We start from the raw sequence: 22,566 nt of genomic DNA, 5'->3' as shown, positions 1-22,566 counted from the left end.
GAAGATCATAGTAGAGAGAACCGTACTAATAATTTATATGTTACTTGTAATAATCACAGTATAAGCAGGGGTTAAGATAAATCAAGGGTAGAGTGACACACAAGCAGGGAGCTACTCATTCTCAAACTAAAATATCTAAGCTAAGTGGAAAGAAAATAGAAAAGAGAATCTATTCATATACTTCTAGTATACATATATTCTAGTTATACGATTAACTAGCTAATACCCTCTTTTCGATGCCCTCCTAGTACTTCGAGAAGCCACCCTTGACTGCCGAGTTCGTTACGACAGCCCGTCATGACCATACAACGGGGTTAAATACAGAGGAGTACCTGTTGATGGTCGTTAGCGATTAGTTTCGACCGTCAATATTACCAAAATAGAGGAGAACTAGTTAGGCTTGCAATACATATACATGTTAGAATAATAATATTCCACTAGTATTTGGTTCACTAACCCTTTTGCAGAGAATAACCATAAAGTAGAGGAGAATCGACATCGAATCAGACGATAAATCAATCGGTCGATGTCGAGAATCAGACTTATGTAGGAATGGGCCAAGAACATAGAATTGACACGATAAATTGGGCCAAAATTCACAAGTCTGCAGTGAGCAACAGAAGAGGAGGCCACCTGCCAAGTTTGAGCCAGGTGGGCCCAGCCCATGGTTCGGCCGAACCCCCTGCAGCGCCATTCGATCCAGGTTTCTCTTGGACGGTTGAGATGGCTCCCCAATGACGGTTAGTGGGTATTACCGACCTTTCCAACCATCACAACTGTAATTGGGAGGCTATAAAAGGAGCTCTCATCCTCCCTTCACTCACACACCTCAAGTAAAGCTTTCTCATATTCTCTCAAGTTTAGTTTAGTATTCTTAAGCTAGTGGAATAGGAATAGAGTAGAAATCGGAGTCCGGAAGCCTTCGGAAAAGTTCGGGTATGGCTCTAGTAGCTCTTCTCTTCTCTTTTGTAAGCTTTGTATTATTATTACAATACTCTTCTTTATACATTTATGGTATTGGAATACTTTCTAAGTATATGAATGCCAACTCTATATTATGTTCATGTTATACTGATTATACTACTAGCTTATCTGGGAGATGCTTTGGTGTGGGTGTAATATTTGCTTATGCAATTACTCTATGTTATGACGATGATATTAGAGTAGTATCTGGTACTTTAGACATGATGTCTAGATTACGAGATATCATTATTTGGGTTACGACCTCCCAGGGTTATAATCTTGTATTTTTTTCATGCTTTATCAATATAAACTTTGCGCTGTATGGTGCGAGTCGTTCAAAAAAAAATGCTTGTTTCCGGTGGTTAGGAATGCAGATCAAAGCAAATGTGGAAGCAAATGCAGGGTTAATCAACCATCTCATCGCCAAAATCCAACAAACTACATTCGCTGATGTGTAGCAAGTGCTCGTCTCCGTGGATTGGCTTGACCAACATCTATCAACTCTGGAAACTGGACTACATTTCTTTCTTCCTTCCTAGCTTCTTACTGAACGAATTAACTTTCCTTCATTGCTTGTTTGCTCCTCCTTTTATTGAGCGATGGTCGATCCATTTCAGTTTGACGAGACAGCCGTACTGAAGCACTTCAGCTGGTTGGAGAGAAGAGACGACATACTCTAGGAGGCGGCCTTCGAATACCGTCATCTCAACTCTCTTCTTAAACAGATGACAGTTTAGGCTCGTCACTGATGATCTGGTTTGGCGTAGGGGTTCGATTTCAGTTAAGAAATTTAAATTTCGGCCATTAAATCATCCAGAGCAAAATATCGTAGAGTACCCATGTCATGTGGGGGATTCAGTTCCAGAGAAGGAGGCCTGGCGCGACGGGAGAATCAAGTGCGGCAATTGCTTAGGAATTTGGTTTTATCTTTTTCTTAATATTAGTTAAGTTTGTTAGCAAGTTGTTAGAAGTAAGTTTGCTATTTAAAGGATGTACTTTGGATGTTTTAGATCAACAAGAATCAGATTAATCCTTGTCGTGCTGCTCGACTCCGGCTCCATGCACAACTTCATCAACTCCACCGCCGCCGTATGCACCGGCGTCGTCCTTGACCCCCGACATGGCCTTCACATCCGCGTTGCCAATGGCGACCGCCTGGATTGTGGGGGCGTCGCGCGTGACGTCCCGTTCAACAATGGCGACACGACGTTCTGCTCCGACTTCTTCGCCATCCACCTCGATACGTTTGACGTTGTTCTGGGCGTCCAATGGCTCCAAGATTCTAGGTCCCATCCATTGGGACTATGCGCAACTCAGCGTCACACTCACACGCGCCTCGCTGCCCGTCACCTGGCGGGGGATTGGCGGCCCCTCCGGCGACCAGGGTGGCCTCGCTTTCACGTGTTTCGGGCCCGATACATTAGCTGATGAGCTAGGGAGGGCTTTAGCACTCTCTTCGCTGCCCCGCACGGGCTGCCACCGCCGCGATCACGCGACCACCACATCCATCTGCTACCGGACACCCGCCCCATGGCAGTCCAGCCATACCGCTATGCCCAACACCAGAAGGATGAGCTAGCGCGACAGTGTGCAGACATGCTCGCCCAAGGCATCATTCGTCCGAGCTCGTCCACCTTCTCTGCCCCTGTCCTCCTCGTAGCACGACAACAGTTGGCGCTTTTGTGTCGACTACCGTGCCCTCAATGATCGCACGATGAAAGACAAGTTCCCAATTCCGGTATCAACAAAACAGTACAAAAACAAGCATAAACAGTACATGTGGATATTTTTAACATGTAGATCTCGATTTTAGATGAATTTAGCAACTTGAACCACTGGAATCCGACTTACGATGATTTAGTTATGAATTTCCAAAGTTTAATCAGATTTTCATCTAATACAAAAAAAATATTACGATTTAAATAAAAGATTTATGGTGTCATCACGACATCATCGCCGGCCATGGCCTGGACCACAAGGTTACCAGCGCTACAGAGCTCGGTTGGGCTTTCCGAAGACACCAACATGAAGAGGATGACGACACGAACTCACCGAAGCAAAGAACTACGACGAACGATGACAGACGATGAACTCCGACGGCGGCACGGCTCGGCTCGACGACGGCGACGGCTCTCTGGCGAGATGCAGCAGCGGCGAAGGGGCGGACGGGATGCTCCTCCACCTGGCTGTTGATGCGAAAAATACACACTGGCCTGGGAGATCTGCTTAACTCCAGTGCAAGTCCAAAGATTGATGAGATGCGGGTGTGCCAGTCAGTTTGATCCTGCAACTGACAAGATATGTAAACAGCAGATAAAACAGCCGATCGGCTGACAAGCCGATGGAGTAGTTCCAGCCGATAGCCGATAATAGCCGATGCCGATACCAGCCGATAGCGATAGGGTTTAAGCAATCGGCTATATGTCCAATGTAGATAATGATATGAAGGCAATCGGCTGATGATGATGTAATAAAATAACAATATAATCCAGTATAAACCAATCGGCAAATAATGATATGATAAATAAGCATCGATCCGAAGGTTAAAGCACACATCGGCTGGAGGTCCGATGTCATGAAATCCACAAGATTAGATTAAACAATGAAACCTTTGTTGTCATCGGCTAAATCCAACTTATATGTATGTGCAATCCTTATGAGCCGATGCAACGTCCAGATAACTCACCGGCTGAAACCCCGATGAAACCCTTATTGGCAATAAAGAAGCAGGCTGGAGATTATGGTTCTAAGCACGACATAGTAGATCAAAATTAACTGATGCAGCACTAAATATGAAAAGAAACATAATATCTAGACAATCAAGCCGTTGACTGAGTTTTCAGGGTGGTAGATGTCTAAGCTAATCTAATCTAGCAACACGATTTAGCCGATACCGGCATAAACCCTAAAACGAGAAGCAGCCGATAGAGCTAAATTGATATGCTAAGACTAGATTAACAAAGACATATGATAAATAGGTAGGCAAATATATCATCCAAACCAGAGCAATCCAAGAGGTCGAATGTACTGATGCTGCCTTAAACGATGCCGACGTAAACGATACAATTGCCTGGACAGTAGGAACATTGGACTTACCCCTTAGCCGGAGATCGAACACCGATGCAGCCCCGCGTCAGGTGCCAAGTCCCGCCAGACGATAAAATAAAGTAGAAAAGGTAAAAGGTGGCGATGCGCCGAATTGTATTGATCGTAGCGATAGATTACATAGACCCCGGGTGTTCATATTTATACCCATGGGTTGATACAAGTCCTTTTCGGAGAAGAAAGAAACTTTCCTAAAGATAAAAGAAAAAGATAAAGTCCTTATAGGACACTAAACACACTTTCCTAAAGATAAAAGGAAACTAACAGACTATTCCTAATTAATAGATAACTTGCCATGCCACATTCTCTTTAAACTCGGTCTCTTCTCGATAAGCTTCCTTTAGTAGATCAATTTCCTTAACCGAATATAGCAAGAATCCGACAACTGACGACTTGACAACTCTCATCGGCTAATCTCAGGACTTCAAAGCCGATGCTGACTCTAAGCCGATGACTATTCCGGGCTTACCAAATTTCACTGTTAACACTGGTGAACCCGACGGTGGTGACGGAAGGCGGTGGCAACGACCACAGCGGCGGCGCAAAACGGTTGAAGCAGCGACGGCGACGGTGACGCTAGGGCTCACATGGCGGCGGCGCTACGGGCGACGGCTGCAGCTTGGACTTGAGGCAAACGGAAGAGGACGACTAGGGGATGCTATTTATAGGCTCGGATTAAAGAGATCGAACTCTAAACGAAAGGAATCGAAACCGGAAAATCCGATGGTTAGTTTGGAGAGATAAACTCGAAACGAGTTTGATTTAGTTGAAATACGAGGAATTAAACTCCGGCTTTTTGAGGGAAATGAAAGAGGACAACGAGGAGATAAATTCCCCTCATCCAATTGGACTCAGGAGCAACTGATGGAGGTGGATTCAAAGGGGAGGCGGCAGCAGCTCGGGCTCAGTCGGCTGGCCTGAGGTTGAAGAAGAATAGTGCCGAGGGAGTCATTGTAGACTTTCAGAGAAAAGGAAAAAGAAAAGAAAAGAAAAGAAAGGAATGGAGCAGCAGGCTGGCATGGCTGGCAGCCCGAGAGAGGCTTTGTGGGCCGAAAATGACCCACGGCCTAGAGAAAGGTTTTAATACTTTTCCTTATTTGAATAATTCGTGAAATGCTATTTCGTTGATTAAAAATACTTCCCTTGCTCAAATAATTCCCAGAAAAAATCCAGGAAACAGATAAACAAGCAAAGTATTTAATGAAATTTCATCTAACTCAGTTTTATGTTGCGATTTTTCCTAGATTATTAGAGTTCAACTTGTAAACTTTTAAAATAATTTCTAAAAATGCATTAAAGAATGAACTATTAAATTAGGCGATTTTCAGGGCGTGACAATCGCTGTGTAGAAGAAATCGCCAACAACAACTCTCAAACTGGCTCAACTAGTAAGATGTTCTTAATTTCTCATTAGCCGATCATAGCCAATCTTATGTTAACACTTATCTCTTTTTGCAGCCTCCTCCTCCTCCTCCTCCTTCCCCTGTACAACAATCACCAAGTAACCAAACCCCATCGGCTACAGGGAGCCATCATGTTGAAGAAGAAGAACAACCAGCTGCTCTTGCTATCCCAATACGTTTCCCTTTGATACAAGAACTTAGATCGGCTATATCTATTTAGCTTCTAACTATTCCTAAATTATTCTTGCAGGTCTTAGCCGATCTGTTCTCTTTTGACATTAAGGACTATCTCGATGAGACAGAAGAGGATACCACAAGCGAAGCCTTGGCCCCTTTATCCGATGATGTGAAGAAAACTCTTGAAGATATCTCTTATCGGCTAGAGGCATCATCACTAGACAGTTTGGTGGTCGACTGTGGATCAATTAGGGCCCGGCTACACGAAGTTCAAGCTTTAATTCCTGAAGAACTAACCGATGTCCTCACTCCAGCTGCTTATTTTGAACAACATCAATTCAAACTGGAGAAAGCCAAGCAAAGACTAGTCGAACGCCGAGAACGCAAAGAGATTGAGGCTACCATCCAGGCCAATCGGCAACTCGTGCATGAAGAGAAGTCAAAACTTGATCAACTATCTGAGGGCCCGATCAGGTCTAATATTGATCGGCTTGAAGCTCGAAAGATTGAGCTCTTGGCACAATTCCAAGAATGCAATGCCGAAGTGGTTCTGGAACACAAGAAGCTAGCCGATCTCCCATAGTCTGTCGAAGAACAAAAGGCAAGGCTAAAATCGGCTATCAAGAACGTCGCTGATATGACCAAGTCCCTAAAAGTCATCCCTGGAACCGATGCTCAGGATGCCCAATTCATTGAAGAAGTAGAACAAATTGGGCAAAGAGCTATATCGGCTATCCAGCGCTACTTGTCTCAGTGATATTTTGTGTAATAGACTCTAGGAATTTTATGCCGATTCAATATAACTCCATATTTTGCTAAAAAATTTGCAATTTTGCAATTTCTCATATATGTGCCCCCTAATTTTATAATGTCCAAAACATTGATAAAATTATAATTTGAACTAAGGGCGATATAACAATATCAGCCATTGTACATCGGCAAACCACAACCGATTACAATATGAAAACAACTAAGGGCGATATAACAATATCGGCCATCTCAAGGCGCTGCAAATGCATCGGCTATCATGTACCGGCAACATCAGCCGATCATGCATTAACCTAAACACTTGGGTAATATTTCTTCAAATATTTTCCATTTAGTGCTCGTCCATAAACTTCTCCATCGAGTCCTTGCAACATGTAAGCTCCCTTAGATACAACCTTATAGATTTGGAACGGTCCTTCCCAATTCGTTGACCACTTGTCCGAATTTACTATCCCGAGTCCCAATCGGCAAAATTAACTTCCATACAAGTTCACCTTCCAAAATAATCTTGGGTACCACCTTCTTGTTGTAATGCCAAACAACTCGTTCCTTATCCTTGGGTACCACCTTCTTATTGTCGGGTTCATCTTCAAGCCATATTTCCTAGTTCTCTCAAAAACCTTCCTCAAATCGGCTATATGGTTCTCTATCTCTTTAGACTTAACAACCACATCATCAATATAGACTTCAACCAACCAGCCGATCAGATCATGATATATATAATTCATGGCTCTTTGATATGTTGCTCCGGCACTTTTCAAGCCAAAAGTCATTACAACCCACTCAAACAAGCCGATTGCACCAGGACACCTAAAAGCCATTTTATGGATATCCTCTTCGGCCATGAAAATCTGATTGTATCCTGCATTTCCATCCATGAAACTCAATATCTTGTGTCCTGAAGCAGCATCAACCAGCTGATCGGCTACTGGCATTGGATACTCATCCTTTGGGGTAGCTTTGTTTAAATCTCTGAAATCAATGCACACCCTAACCTCACCATTTTTCTTGATAACAGGAACTATACTAGAAACCCACTCTGCATATCGACAAGGACGAATAAAACCAGCATCATATAAACGTTTAATCTCAGCCTTGACGGGTTCAAGCATATCGGCCTTGTATCTTCTCGGAGGTTGTTAATGTGGTCTAACCCCTGGTTTGATAGGTAGCCGATGTTCAACAATAGATCTGCTGAGTCCTGGCATCTCATAATACTCCCAAGCAAAACAATCTCTGAATTCCCTTAAGAGCTCTATCAACTTGGTTCTAAATTATGGAGATAAGTTCTTACTGATAAATGTCGGCCTTGGTCAGTCACCCGGACCTATATCAATCTCTTCCAAATCATCAGCCGACATGAAACCCTGTCCTTGCTTGTCATCGAGATCATCTACTGTGTCCTTGGTGTAGACGTTTGAACCCTTCACGATGCCCTCAAAATAATAGCTTGGGCTCTCGATCTTCAATTGGCTGTCGGCTGGCATGATTTCAATCTTGTCGCCTTGCCACTGAATCAAGCATTGATGCATGGTTGAAGGAATACAACAATTGGCATGAATCCAATCCCTTCCAAGCAACAAGCTGTAGGAACCCTTCCCATCGATGACAAAAAATGTTGTAGGGATAGTTTTGTTGCCGACTGCTAGCTCTACATTTAAAACTCCTTTGGTTTCCGATGGATTGCCACCAAAATTTTTGAGCACCATATTTGCATATGCTCTTATGGCACCAGTGTCGCTCGCTGCCCACTCAAATGCTTCTTTTGTTAGTGTATCATCTCGGCCAACCGTAGTACATACACATAGTAGTGGTCCTCCTGCAGTCATCGTAGACAATTCCATCTGCTCTTTAAAGTTTGGCTTATGATTCTGATGTGACCATTCAGATTCTTGCAGGTAATAGGTGGACAGCTTTTGAAACTACAGACAAGCAAAGGATATTAACCACATAGCAATATTTGCACTTTTTTGCGAATCTATGTAGCAATATCGTTATGCTACTACACAACTCAAATAGAGATACTTTTCTAGTCGCAATGTACTCGTCGTTTTAGATATGCATTTATACTCTATTTAGATTTAGACAACGCATTTAGACTTACTCGTCGTTTTATGTACTCGTCGCAATCTAAATATCTTAAATTTATATTCCATTTAGACAATGCATTTAAGTCATAATTGTAAATTTGTTCCAAAAAAAATAATTACTACATATTTTCTTTATTTTTTCTAGAATTGTTATCATTTTAGTTGTTTAATAAATTTTTAAATTATCAATTAGTGGTCTTACTCTCTCCATCCACTTACAAAGTACATACATGTACTTCAAACATTTCAACTTCATATACTTTGGTCATTAATTATACTAACCAAATTATACACATTTTCTGTAGACAAATTATTCTGATCGATTAGTATTACCTCAGTCCCAAAATATAGTTATTTTTAGCACAATACCTTGTCTCGAAATGATGCTATTTCTCCACCTACCTCTACTCAACCAATCACAACATTCTCTTTCACCTACTTTATCTTATATTAACTATTCACACATTTTCTCCAATCATTCTCACCTACTTTATTAATACACATGCCAATCTAAAAAATATTTGCATTTTAGGACGGAGGTAGTTTAAATTACTTTCATATGATGTTGGTGGCTTCACTATAACATATCTAGGCCTTTCTGACCGATTCCCTGTGATGACTGAGATATCCGTCATTAATCTAAGACGATTAAGGTCCTTAGTTCTGCCTCGGCTGATTCTAGTGACAGCTTAAGGTCTTGGTATTGGTAAGAAAAAAAGGTCACGGCATCAAACAGGGTAATAACAAATGCTTTGAAATTCGTGTTACAAGTTGGGCTGGCACACAGTGATGAACAATTCCGTCATAAAACATGGTAAGCAGGGTCCTCATGACGCGGACCACATTTAGACAGTACCATTCATATGTATGAGATTCTTTGTAAACATTGGTCATAAAGGAGCCCTAATTCCTATAAGAGTCAGAGCTGCACAACGATGATGAAGTAGTTTCGCAATATATAGCAGTAGCTAGCAATAGTTGCTAATTAAGGGTCTCACGCATGTAAGAATGAGATAACGTAGAGGAGGAGACAGTTTTCTAATGTTTACATGGATTGTGTGCATATGTTTAATTAGGGTTTGCTTTTCAAATCAGCATGTGTACGTCTCGCGTGGTTTGTCTGGTGGCTACATCCTATAGTCTGGCATAGTGGCCTCTTGTGAAAACGTGTTGATCAAACCATGTAGTTCCCTCTCCTGATCAATAGTGAATGTGAAAGATACGCCCATGCTAAGTAGTCGAGCAGGCGCCATTGATGTGATGCCCCGGAAAAAAATGGAGGTGAAAATAAAAATAAAACATGAGAGAAAAGAGGATTGATTGGGCTGCTTTGCTCCTTGGGTTTGAGATAGCGTGTATCAAGTTGCGCGTTAGACCGCGTTCGAATATCTCTTTTTCAATTTACTACTTCCTTGTTTTTCCGTGGCATGGTGAGTACGAATGTACTCAATCGTTGGTTTTCCCCCTTTCCCCAACACGAGTGAAGTGAAGTTGAAAGTTAGCTTTTTCTTTCCTAATTCAAAGCCGTTGCTTGTGGATTGTTTTCTAGATACTCTAAATTCTGCTGCTGCTTCCCTGCTTGCCGATTCGGGGTTGTTCCGAAGGTGTGGTTTACTCTCAACTATTATTTTTTACAAATGCCCCTTTTTGTCCGGAAGGTGTTCATAGATGGAGCTATCCACTATGACGCCCTTCAATTACATGGTCATCACAGAACAAGATATGTGACTAAATTTCGTTTATTCTTGATGAACATGCTTTATAGTTATTGATCATAATATATTGTATCAGAAATCAATGATCAAACTCTAATTTTGAAGATTGTGAGAAGAGGAAGAAACACATGCAATAAAATTGAGCTGATGGCGTATTACTGTTACATACCTCTTTCTTTGTTTGAGCAACCCGATAGCGGCCTTTCACCCCTACTTGATCCTCAAACTCTTTGAAGTTGTTCATAATTTCATTGTACAACGTTTTCATATAGTCCGGCAGGAAAGAGATAGCACTCTCATCCCATCTGCACCAGTTCGATTTGTAAATTCAATGAAAATTAATCACGGCAATGGTGGAAACACCCTATATTTTCTGCAACATATAAAAAACTACATGAAAAAGTTCTTTTAAAAAAACACTCCTTAATTTATGTGCCTTAAAATGTCAGGGCCTGTCTGTCCCATGCACGAACCATGCATCCGGACACTGCAACTTTTTCATCTCCTGATCTAGTACCGCTGATGTCTGAAGGTCCAGGAGGCCGAATGTCATGTATCACTTCCAGTTAATACCACAAATGTCCACGTATCGCTGCTGGACTAAGCCGCCAACCGCCATTCATATAGTGTATCTGTGCCGGTTCAGGAACCGACAGTGTTCCTCTCGAGCTACACTGTCGCTGCCCTACTGCCAGATCAAAAGCTGGCACTAATAGCTGTTTTGAACCAACATGATACTAATACCACATGATCATATACAATTTCAAGATTTAAATCAATTCAATTTGATAGAGGCTTTTGAAAAAAAAACTCAAACTTCACATTATTTTGGTTCTACACTATTCATTAATCTATTTTTGAATTACATATTATTCAAATGAAAGTTATCTAACTAGATCTTGAATTGTGTTACACATGCATGTTTGTATCACACAACCTTCTCTTCATGCATGTGATATTTTGTTTTGAACTTTTTTACATCTTCTAAACATATAATTTCTGGTCTTGTTTTAATCATGTTAATGAATTGCTGGGTTTCACATGATATTTACTCCTAATTGGATGTAGTAAATTTTCCTTAAACCTTTGTATGGCTTCATGCAATTTCCGACATTCCTCGATGTTGGCATGGCAATCATATGTGTCATCCATAATGACAGCTAGTACAAATAACTTGGCAAATACCATCCTTATGACCGCTAAGTCTTCCTCATAGAACACCATGTTGGACCAAACGTATGACTCCACTGCATGGTCCCTAATGTAACTTAGCCCCATGTTTCCATAAAGATCTTTCCACCACCTGAAAATTACGTGATTCAGATGTGTGCTCAGTACTCTATTTATAATAGATTAGTTCCTATTGACTATTTTAGGACTAGTACATATGAACATATACACATACAAAAAACACATGTTAAACAATGTACAGAGGGGTCTTAATAATATTGTCTCTGTAGTGCTGTAGAGGTATGTTTAAAAGCTATGCATATATATGAGCCAGTGAATGCCTGCTACAACCATAGTGACATTAATTCAATACTGTTTTGCATCTAGATTAGGGACATTATTTGAATAAATCTTGTGTTTTTCCCAAATCTCTATATAATTGTTCATTCCACGAAAGATATTATAAGAATATATTCTTTGTTTCGAAGGCCTTCATACAAATTATTCCTTATAGGATTCAAATCCTCCAAGATTCTTGTGTTTTTCATTATCATATTCCCTGTTCTGCAGGCCATATGAATTTTGAACCGCTAATCCCTTTCTGAACACACATCCATCAGTGCTTATCTTTATTTTCCAATTTCCATCGAGTCAACCCCAGTCACTACTAAAATACGATTTTTCATGGCGTTACCCTATAATTTTCACTGGCGGCCATACGCAAAAACCGCCAGCAAAAACATAATGAGAGCTGGAGAGCAACGGACCGCCAGTGAAAACAGATTTTTGCTGGCGGCCACGTTAAGAGGTCCGCCATAAAAAAACTACTTTATTTTTCAAGGCAGACCTCTTAAGTGTCCGCCAGCAAAAAAAAATCTCGTTTTCGCTGGTGGTAGGTAAAGAGGACCGTTGCCAAAAAATTTTTGAGGCAAATATATAAATCCACCGTGCCCCCCCTCCCCCACAGCTCCCTTCTACCTCCGTCTCTCCGCCGCCTCGCTCCCTTCTCCCACGGTCTCTGCTTCTTCGTCCCTTCTTCACTGTCACCAGCTACCGTTGCGATCACTGCCAATGCCACCACTGTCGTCGGCTTCCGTCGCCACCACCGCTGCTAGCTGCCATCGCTTCTACCACCTCTCCGCCGCGGCGGGGCGTGGCCTCCTCTTCTCGGCCGCTGGCCGCCACGAGCTCGGGGCCGGATCCTTTGCCGCGACGATGGGGGCGACCAGATATGCCGCCGTGATGATGAGGGAGGCCGGGTCTGCCACCGTGATGACAGGGGTGGCCAGATCCATCGCCACGACAACGGGGGAGGCCGCTACGACGACGATGCGACTGCCACAGGGCCATGGGCAGCGGTTTTGGCCACGGGAGGGGCGCAAGCTCTGGATCGAGCTGCCTCCAGCCTTGAGGTGTCGATAACGATGGCGATGAGGGGTAGATCCGGTACTGATGGTGATGGTTGGAGATCGGCAACGCCCTGCATTCCCTCGCATCCCTCTCCTCCCTCTCCCCGACAGGGGCAGATCTACGGTGTTCCTACCGGTGTCAGCTAACACCGACGCCCTTCTGCAAATCTTACACGATACTATTTGTTTTTAACCAATGACACCATCGGTGAAAGTTCACTGACACCGGTAGATTGACCAATTCACTACAGCTCATGCAATTAGCAGGTAATAAAAACATGCATTGTTTTATGAAAGCAAAACAGTTATGCTATTGTTAGCATTACACGTGCAAACACCCTGTTTTCCTTTAGTTAATTAATCAACTTCTCATAGTTTTGCTAAGTGATTATTAGAACTAACTTGCTTGGTTTCTTTACTTTGTTCTGATTGTTAAACAATTAATAATTTAACCCGGTGAAATGTGTCATTACTTCTTTTTAGGTTTAATAGATAACAATGTAGAATAATAAGGTATAGAAATAGTGCGCAACAGATAAAAGCTTACATGCATGCATTAAATTTTGCAAAAATGTTTTTTAATACTTAGAAGACATGGTAAGTTGCTCGAATTGTTATCAATCAGTGATATCTATTTCTATGTTGTACTAGTAATTCACTAATGTTAGAACACGTGTAGGACATTATAGATAACTAAGCTTCATGAATATGTGATTTAGATTTATAATTATGTTGATAATATTGGGATGAATTATTTTGTTCCCAATCTTTTATGAAATACTATAAAAATTTAAACCATTATAGTTTAACATATACACTTCAAATCCAGCGTGGATTAAGGATCTAGAACTATATCAAGCAAGGCTATAATAAAATATGTTTTACCTAATGACACCGGTGACTGAAAATCCTGGATCCGCCCCTGCTCCCAGATGGTGGCAGCAGTAGCCAAGGGGGTGGCTTCGGTGGCAGTGATAGCAACCTCTAAGGTCGCCGGCGACCGATGTGTATGTGTTGATATTTGCATATTGAAAATGCTGTGAGAAGTTGATGTAGATGTTTGGACTTTTGGATACTGTGAGAAATTGATGTTTTCATGTTGATGTTTGGATGTTGATGTTTGAAAATCGATTTGCTTCACTGTAATAGAACTATTAATGTGAATCTGCTGATCTGTTGATGAATATATTGATGTAAATTTGTTTTGAAAATCCTATGGAATATGTGGATTTTTTTTTGGAAAATCTCTTCACTGGCAGTTGACCTAAATGTGCCATCAGCGGAAATCCATTTTTCCGGTGGATTTCTAGGATGCCACCTGCGAAATTTTATTTTCGCAAGCGGATGAGGCCCGCCAGCCAAAATCACAATTTTCTCTAGCCTTTTGTTGCAGGCGGCTGGCCGCCTGCTTGCCAAAGTTGATTTTAGCCAGAAAAAAAACTGATTTTGTAGTAGTGAGTCAAGCATTAATTTTCCCTCAAAATGCTGCTACACCCTTACATAAACAAAAATTTAGAAAATTACAAATATAACATATAATTTAATTTGTACTAACTTGTATTAACAGTTGCAAAAAAAGAGAACAGTATATTTTTTCTGGAAAAACAGAGTGGCAAAAAGTAACATTTTTCAAAGTAACACGTATAAGCAAGTAAACCATGCTACAGTCAATCCCTGAACCTATCCAGATCTCCATCTTATACCTTGATATGCTAACCATCTCATCAAAACTTCACATATTGACTTCTGGAACTATTTGTTCATGTCCTACATCAGTCCTCTTATATTTATTCTAGTACACACAAATTAACACCGTACCCTAAATAATGCCTACGCGGGATGTCTTTTAACTTTTTGGTAAATTACAGTTTCCAGTACACACGAATTAACACCGTACCCTAAATAATGCCTACAGCAGGGGGGAAATAACTTTATCAAAAATGTCTTTTAACATTTGGTAAATTACAGTTTCTAAACATCAACACTAGACAATATTTATGAAATGTCTCAAAACCTTCTCTACAATGTCTGTAAGTGGGCTTCTATACAATATATTTAAACAAATATGATATTATTGAAACTAGTTGGGTGTCTTGCGCAATTACACAGCTAGCACCCTAAAAAATTATCTTATTGTTTACACATGATTTTCCTTAAAATTATTAAATAATCATCTCGTTGTCTTAGGACTTTAAAGTTTGAACCTTATAATTATTGGGTTTTCACTTTTATATTTTTAAAAGTTACACCAGTTGCCACCAAGATCTTTACCGTCTCTTTATTTGCTTGCCCTGTCTGTCACGGCTTCTATTCATCCTCCTTAAAACCTTTAACAATTGGATCTTATAGATTTTAGAAAGCAAGTTAAACGCCGCTACCATACTTCTTTACGGCTTGCCCACTGCACCCTTCTTTATTGTCATTTGGATTTAAAATATTGAAGCTATTCATTGTTATGGCCAGGTTTCCTCTTTTTACTTTCCAGAAGTCTTGTCAACCGCTTCAACCCTACTCTTTCATAGCTTGCATGTCACCCTTCCTCTTAATATCATTAGGATTATAAAAATAGAACCTAATCGTCATTGAGGCTTGGTTTTATAGTTTTTAGATTAAATGTTCTATCAACCAAAGCTACTTCTTTATGGTTTGCCGCTACCCGCTCTATCATCATTTGCAATCGTTGTCTTTTAGATTGACCCCTATTTCAGTATTTCTTCTTTTCAATGTCTAGTTTTTGTTATTTCTAAACTGCATTTTTATAAGAATTCTCATTTTCTCTCATTTCAGATCTTATTTTTTATTTTCAATTTTAATTAATATTGTATTATGTTCTTTGTACACTGTTCTTTCAATATTCCCTATTTTGTTATTTTGAATTTCGGTTATTTCTAAATTGTATTCTGAATTTAACTCTTATTTTGTTTCTAATTTATTTTTATATTTCATGTTTTATGCTGCATCTTACTTATTTCAGTGTGTGTTGTAAATGAACCTTAACTTATTTTATGTTTTACTCTCTTCTTTCAATATTCTTAATTTTCTATTCCAAATTTTAGTTATTTCTAAATTTTATTCCTACTTGAAAACTTATTTTTTTTTATTTTCCTAACTTTTTAAAATTTTTATTAATCTCATGTTGTGTTGTACATATATGTTTTTTCATATTCTTTTTAATATTAAATTTCAGTTATTTCTAATTTGTATTCGGACTTGAACCCTCTTTTTTCCTCCTTTCTATTTTTAGAATTTATGTTCTTTATTTCCTGAATTTTAATTAATATCGTATTGATGTCTCCATGGAATATTCTTCCAATATTTATTCCTTTCAGTTTTGAATTTCAGTTATTTCTAAATTTATTCCTTTTAATTTTTATTTGTAAATTATATTTCTACTTGAACTCTCATCCTTTTTCTAATTATGGAATTTAAATTATTTTTTATTTTGAATTCCATTTATTTCTAAAATATATTCCTACATGAACTGTTATGTATTTTTTATTCCAAATTTTAAAATAATCCCATGTTGTGTTCCAGATGATCTCTTCTTTCATTATTTTTAATATCAATTTTTAGTTATTTCTAGATTTTATCCCTACTTGAGCTCTTCTTTTTATTTTTATAATTTCAAAATATATTTTATTTTTAGTTTGAATTTTAATTAATCTTATGTGGTTTGCTAGATGAACTATTATTTCAATATTTATTACTCCCTATGTACCAAAATATAAGCATTTTTTTACTAACACGGTCTCCAAAGATACTACTTTGATCAACAATATTTATAAAAGTAAGATATTTTAAATAAAAAGAGTTTTATATTATGATAGTTTGTTTAATGATAAATCTAGTAACATCAATTTTACATTATTGTGTTTTTCATTTTGTTTGTTATTAATGGTCAAAGTTAAAAAGTTTGAATTGTCACTATGCTAAATATACTTATATTTTGGGATGGAGGGAGTATTTATTATTTAGAATTTTACTTATTTCTAAATTATATTTCTATTTTATCTCATGTTCTTATTTTTTTAATTTTGGAATTTATTTTTTAATTCAGGATTTTACTTAATCTCGTCTTGTGTTGCAGATGGATTGTGTTTTCAATACTCCTTATTTTATATTCTAAATGCTAGTTATTTCTAAATTATATTCCATTCCTACTTGAGTTCACTCTTTTCCTTTTCTAATTTTTTATTTTATTTTGTTTTGATTTCAAATTTTAATTAATCTTGTATTTGGTTCTTTATGGACTTTTTTTTGTAATATTCCTTATTTTTAATTCCAAATTTCAATGTTTGAACTCTCCATTTCTTTTCCTCTGATTAATATTGGAATTTATGACCTCCATAGCGAACATAGTGTCTCCTTTCAAGCCTATTTGATAATTAACAGATACATTTTTAAATATTTTTATGAAATATCTCATAACAGTCTATACCGTGTCTGGTATTTATGAAATAGATTTTTATCATGAATTGAAAGAATTTATATTATAAATGAATTGAAATTAATCTCTACACAAATTTTGGCTTGTAGTAGTTTAGGACATCATTATATCTTATGAGATATATAGTTCATATCATTATTGATTACTTTTATTGTTTTCTATTACTTTGTATATGTGTATATGTCAAGGAAAGATGCGTACTGAGAAAAGGATTTCAGCTCTTTCAAATGGACATGCTGCAAGAGGTTGAACTCCAGCTTTGCGAGATCCAGAAGGACCACAATATGGCCTTCCTCCTGTCCATACTCGAACATATAATGCAATGCTTCCATTCTCTTGTATGCCCTTGGTAATGGTAAGTCTAGGGCACGTTTCACTTGATCAGCTAGAGGGGGCTTGAGCTCACTTGAATCACATATTGATTGAAGATGGTCCCTTGAAAAAGAGATGGCTTCTACGAGTTCTGTCTCATCATGGACGAGGAGGTGTGCGCCATTGTATAAACTTAGTAATCCCCTTGGTTCATTAGATATTGCATCGGTGAACCTTCCATCCTCACCTTTAAATATTTTGAACACATCTGCAGGACATACCATTTCTTTGTATTAACTGTGCTGTTCCGTTTCAGAATGATACACCCAGAAAAAATGAGACTATATATCCTAGTATTCATTAATCAATCTACTTACGAACTCTGCATCAATCTAGTATTTATGCATGTCTTGTCATTTCTATTTAAGCTATATATATATATATACATATATATGTAGTAAATTTGTTTGGTGCTCCATGGTGCCCGGGCACCATTGTTGAAATTGAGTATATACCCAATTCAAATGAGCATGAAACTTTTTCAATTATTTAGGTATTAATATTAACTACTTTACTAACTAGTTGAAAGCAAGTTTGAACTGAATTTGAACTTGTTTTTGTTAGATTTTGATTCTAGGTATATAGCATTCATACATATAATTAGTTAGGTATGTAATCATGGATTGTGAAATAAAGTTAAATTTGAGTTGTTTTGTTGATAGGTATAGGTATGAATCGAATTCTTATAACTAGGTATATACTCACAATTTGAAAATTTTGAAAAATTTGAGTGATTTTGTGCATTTGAAACCATGGTGCCCGGGCACCATGGTGCCCCATATGAGTGTCCTATATATGTATATGTATATACATATATGTATATATATATATATATATATATTACGTATATGTATATATATGTATATATATATATGTATATATATAGATATTACATATATATATATATGTATATATATATATGTATATGTATATATATATATATATATGTATATATATGTATATTACATATATATATATATATATATATGTATATATGTATATATAGATATTACATATATATATATATATATATATATATATATATATATATATATATATATATATATATATATATATATATATATATATATGTATATGTATATATATGTATATATGTATATATATATATGTATATGTATATATATGTATATATGTATATGTGTGTATATATATATACATACACACACACACACACACATATATATATATATATATATATATATATATATATATATATATATATATATATATATATATATATATATATATATATATATATATATATATATATATATATATATATATATATGTAATATCTATATATACACACACATATAGAGAGAGAGAGAGAGATTGATATATACCTGGTGATACCCAAAAGCCATTCTCCCTAAGCAAACGAAAGCGAAGAGCAACCTCATGGAGGCTATTGCTAGCAAATTGACTTCCATTGATATCGCTTAGTGTGCTGCTTATCTCTTCTTGAAAAAGGTGATCAATTCCAAGACGTTGGACAGCGTCTACTAAGTGCATCTTGTCCACCATGTCATTACAGGTCCTAAACAGTGTACGGACAGCTTGTTTTAGCTTATCGGCCTTATTCATCATCCACTCCTTTGATCGCTGCTTGCACGCATGAATTTGATTAGTTATCTATGATTAACCGAAAGAAAAATATTGGAACCAACATAGTTGAGTTGAGTCAGTAATTTACAATGTATATAACTTGTGTTTGTTGTGGATTTGTTGTCCATATTGTTCGATGACCAATTATATGCCAAAATCAGCATAAAATTAACTACCATAAAAAAACAAATAAGATACACCATCGATGAATATATTTTGTTTACATGAATGAAGTGAAAATTTAAAAACATTTTTTTATAAAAATATAAAAAATATATGCTTAAAAGCTACTGCCAAATACTGCCTACGTTTCAGGTTACAGGATATTTTGACTTTGGCCAAAGTCAAAATGCTTCAAGTTTGACTAAGTTTATAGACAAATATATTAATATTTATATTACCAAATTTTTTTTATTAAATTAATAATTAAATATATTTTTATAATAAATTTATCTTGGGTCAAAAATATTACTATTTTTTTTCTATAAATTTGGTTAAATTTGAAACAGTTTGACTACATCTTATAACCTAAAAAGGAAGGTAGTATTATGCACGCTAGAGGCATAAACAACTTTATGAATCGTCATGTGAAAGCAATGTTAATTAATACTCTATCCAAGTTAAAAATAATTGTCATTTTGGAGTTGTCAAACTTGAAAAACCTTGACTATAAATAACGTCTGAAATATTTAACTTCTAAACATGAAGCATTAATGTTTTTGAAGAATTAATGTTTAAAAGGTACTTTAATAAAACTATATATTTTAATAGAAAATAGTGGTAAAAATTAATTTCGTAGACTATATGTTCTTGTTAAAACGATAATTATTATCAACTTGGAGGTAGTATCTAGATTACCAATTAAAATGTTTTATTGTTACTATTTTAGTAAGAGTAAATTTCAAAAAATATAGGTATATTAATCAAATTATCATAAAACCACATATTTAATGAATTGTATCAAAAAACTATAGATTTAGCACCAAATTTATGTTAAAACTATAGATTTAAGGCCAAATATCATAAAACTACATATTCAGTATTGAATTTATCTAGTTTTTATACTTTAAATATGTAGCACCATTATTATGTTGTAGCTATAAACATTGTAGTTTTGTTACTAAAATTGGTTCTAGATATGTAGTGTTATGATAATTTTGTTACTAAATATTTAGTTTTGTGACACTGTATCTTAAATGTAGTTTTGTGATAAATTTTATGTAAAATATGTAGTTTTGTGATAGTTTGTTCATAGTATATGTATTTTTGTGAAATTTATTCTTTTAGTAAATATATATAATGAGAAAGTGGATCTCATAAGAACAAGATGTGAGTTTGTGCGCATTTATATGGTATTAGAAAAAAAAAAGAACGATGTGTGCTATAGACCTATGTGTCCATAATGACAAGCAAAAAGGAATATAGGGAGAAAGCCCCTAACTATCCAAACTAGCTCCTTTAGCATTCCATGTGTGTGGATAAAACATTCAGGTTGAGCGCATCAGTTTATATATATTTTTTTACTCCTATATATCCCGGTTGGTCCATTTTCTTTTTATTTTCTCTCAAATCGAGTAGGATGTATATACCCAGATCAAACAACAAATCCCCAAATCGAGTGTCATGCATATACCTAAATCAAATCCCAAATCTCCAAATCAAAGTAACATCACAAATCATTCACATCACAAATAAAAATACAAATCCTAATTTACTTACACACAAATCAAATACATCACAAATCTTAAAAAAATTACACACAAATCAAATGCATCACAGATCGATTATACATCTCAGATCCATGCAATGAATCACAAATTCTAAAAAAGAAATTATACATCTCTCAATCACAAATTATAAAAAAAAAGAGAAGAGAGCCGGCGCGCTGCTGCCCTGTGCGCGGCTCCGCTGCCCGCGCCGCGTGCCGCCCGCCGCGCGCTGTGCCTCGCCCTCCGGCTACCGCGTGAGGATGCGCGAGGCCGCCTCCGCGCCTCCCGGCCGCGCGAGGCCGCCTGGCCGCTGCCGCCTGAGAAGTGGGGAGGAGAGGGGAGGGGGCGGATCGAGAGGAGGTTGAGAAGTGGGGAGGAGAGGGGAGGGGAGGGGGCGGATCCAGATGAGGTAGAGGAAGAGATGGGAGGAGGAAGAGGAAGGGATAGGGTGAGTGAGAAGAGGAGGAGATAAAGGTTAGAACTTATTAACTGATCCTTCCATGCGCCTTGGTTCTATTGATCTCGCATGGCGCATGTCGATCTTTTTTCCCGGTTGGTAACACCAACCGAGAGTAAAAATATTTTAGTTCCGGTTGGTGTCACCCACCGGGACTAAAGATAAAGGAGGGGTCTGACACCACCTTCCGTCTTTTGAACCGGGACTAAAAATGATCTTTAGTCCCGGTTGATGTTACCAACTGGGAGCAAAGATCAAAAAGTAGCTCTAACCGGTTTTTAGTGGAATCGGGACTATTTTGGATTTCGGCCGACCAACCAAAGATGGTTTCACCAGTGTATCATGCATGCAAAAGACATAGATATAAAAATATCGTGCTCTTGCCTGTAGTTGCTTCGGTTCGTAGTTGATAAAGAAATCTCCCCACACACTGGGCTGAAAGCTAGATGCCTCCATAGAAGGGGCGGCATCACCAGACTTCTTGTGCGTATATGCATGTAGCAGCACACCGCTCGCGCTCTGTTGTCGGAAGAAGCCGCGAGCTTGGGCACCAGTCGGATTGCAACGCTGAACCGGCTGCAGAACCGGACGACGACCAACCATTCCATGAGAGAGGAAAGGAAGGTAATGGGACATAACTAGCTAGTGCCCTGCCACGCAGTATTTCACGGAAAATTAACAGAAGGTAGGATCAGCCAGAGAATTTATGGAGGTTATAATTAGCAGCTGATTAGTAGGAGTAGTATATCACGATGAAGGCTAGCCAGCTCATATATAAAAGAGCTGCAAAGGTGGTCCGAGATTCCGAAAACACCCCGCGCCATCATCCCTGATACCGGACAATCGATGTGGTTTAACAACATCCACCAAAATACCGCATCGAAGTCATAGGTACCGTTTCTGAAGTCATAGGTACCGCGGAAAGGGGCGATCGCTCGCCTGGTGGCGGTAGCAATCAATTCACCCCCCACCCTCCCTCCACCTGGTTTTATTTTTTTGGCACCGCATTACTTTTCTATTTTAGTAAATTTATGCACCTATTTATACACCTCAAGTTTACACATCTAAAGTTTAGAGACCCAAAGTTTATAAGTCAAAAGTTTATATATCCGATTTAAATTTGAATTTGAATTCAAATATTTTTTATATATAGTA

General features: G+C 37.8%; 1 protein-coding gene across 1 annotated transcript; it reads right to left on the bottom strand.

Moving 5' to 3' along the window:
- Positions 1 to 6,458: 6,458 nt before the first annotated feature.
- On the bottom strand, positions 6,459 to 22,157 carry LOC107280950 (tau-cadinol synthase-like). The gene is made up of 6 exons (XM_026025744.2): positions 21,796 to 22,157; positions 18,984 to 19,242; positions 17,449 to 17,827; positions 11,306 to 11,524; positions 10,391 to 10,526; positions 6,459 to 8,338 (listed from the first exon to the last, which is right to left on the bottom strand). Exons 1-6 carry the CDS (start codon positions 22,045 to 22,047, stop codon positions 7,730 to 7,732), a joined length of 1,854 nt encoding a protein of 617 aa, XP_025881529.2. The 5' UTR covers positions 22,048 to 22,157; the 3' UTR covers positions 6,459 to 7,729.
- Positions 22,158 to 22,566: the final 409 nt, after the last annotated feature.

This window comes from Oryza sativa, chromosome 5 (genome assembly GCF_034140825.1).
Source record: "Oryza sativa Japonica Group chromosome 5, ASM3414082v1".
NCBI classification, from domain to species: Eukaryota; Viridiplantae; Streptophyta; class Magnoliopsida; order Poales; family Poaceae; genus Oryza; species Oryza sativa.
The sequence above is the reverse complement of the archived record's forward strand: the minus strand, read 5'-3'. Positions and strand labels throughout refer to the sequence as shown.

What these genes read in the sequence shown, in the direction of transcription:
- LOC107280950 (XM_026025744.2), bottom strand. Translation starts at nt 22,047, where the DNA reads ATGTCCCATTACCTTCCTTTCCTCTCTCATGGAATGGTTGGTCGTCGT. An exon ending in GAGCTGAAATCCTTTTCTCA is followed by an intron (nt 11,525 to 17,448) that starts GTACGCATCTTT and finishes CGTAATTTTCAG; the next exon opens with GTGGTGGAAAGATCTTTATG. An exon ending in TTGCTCAAACAAAGAAAGAG is followed by an intron (nt 8,339 to 10,390) that starts GTATGTAACAGT and finishes GCTTGTCTGTAG; the next exon opens with TTTCAAAAGCTGTCCACCTA.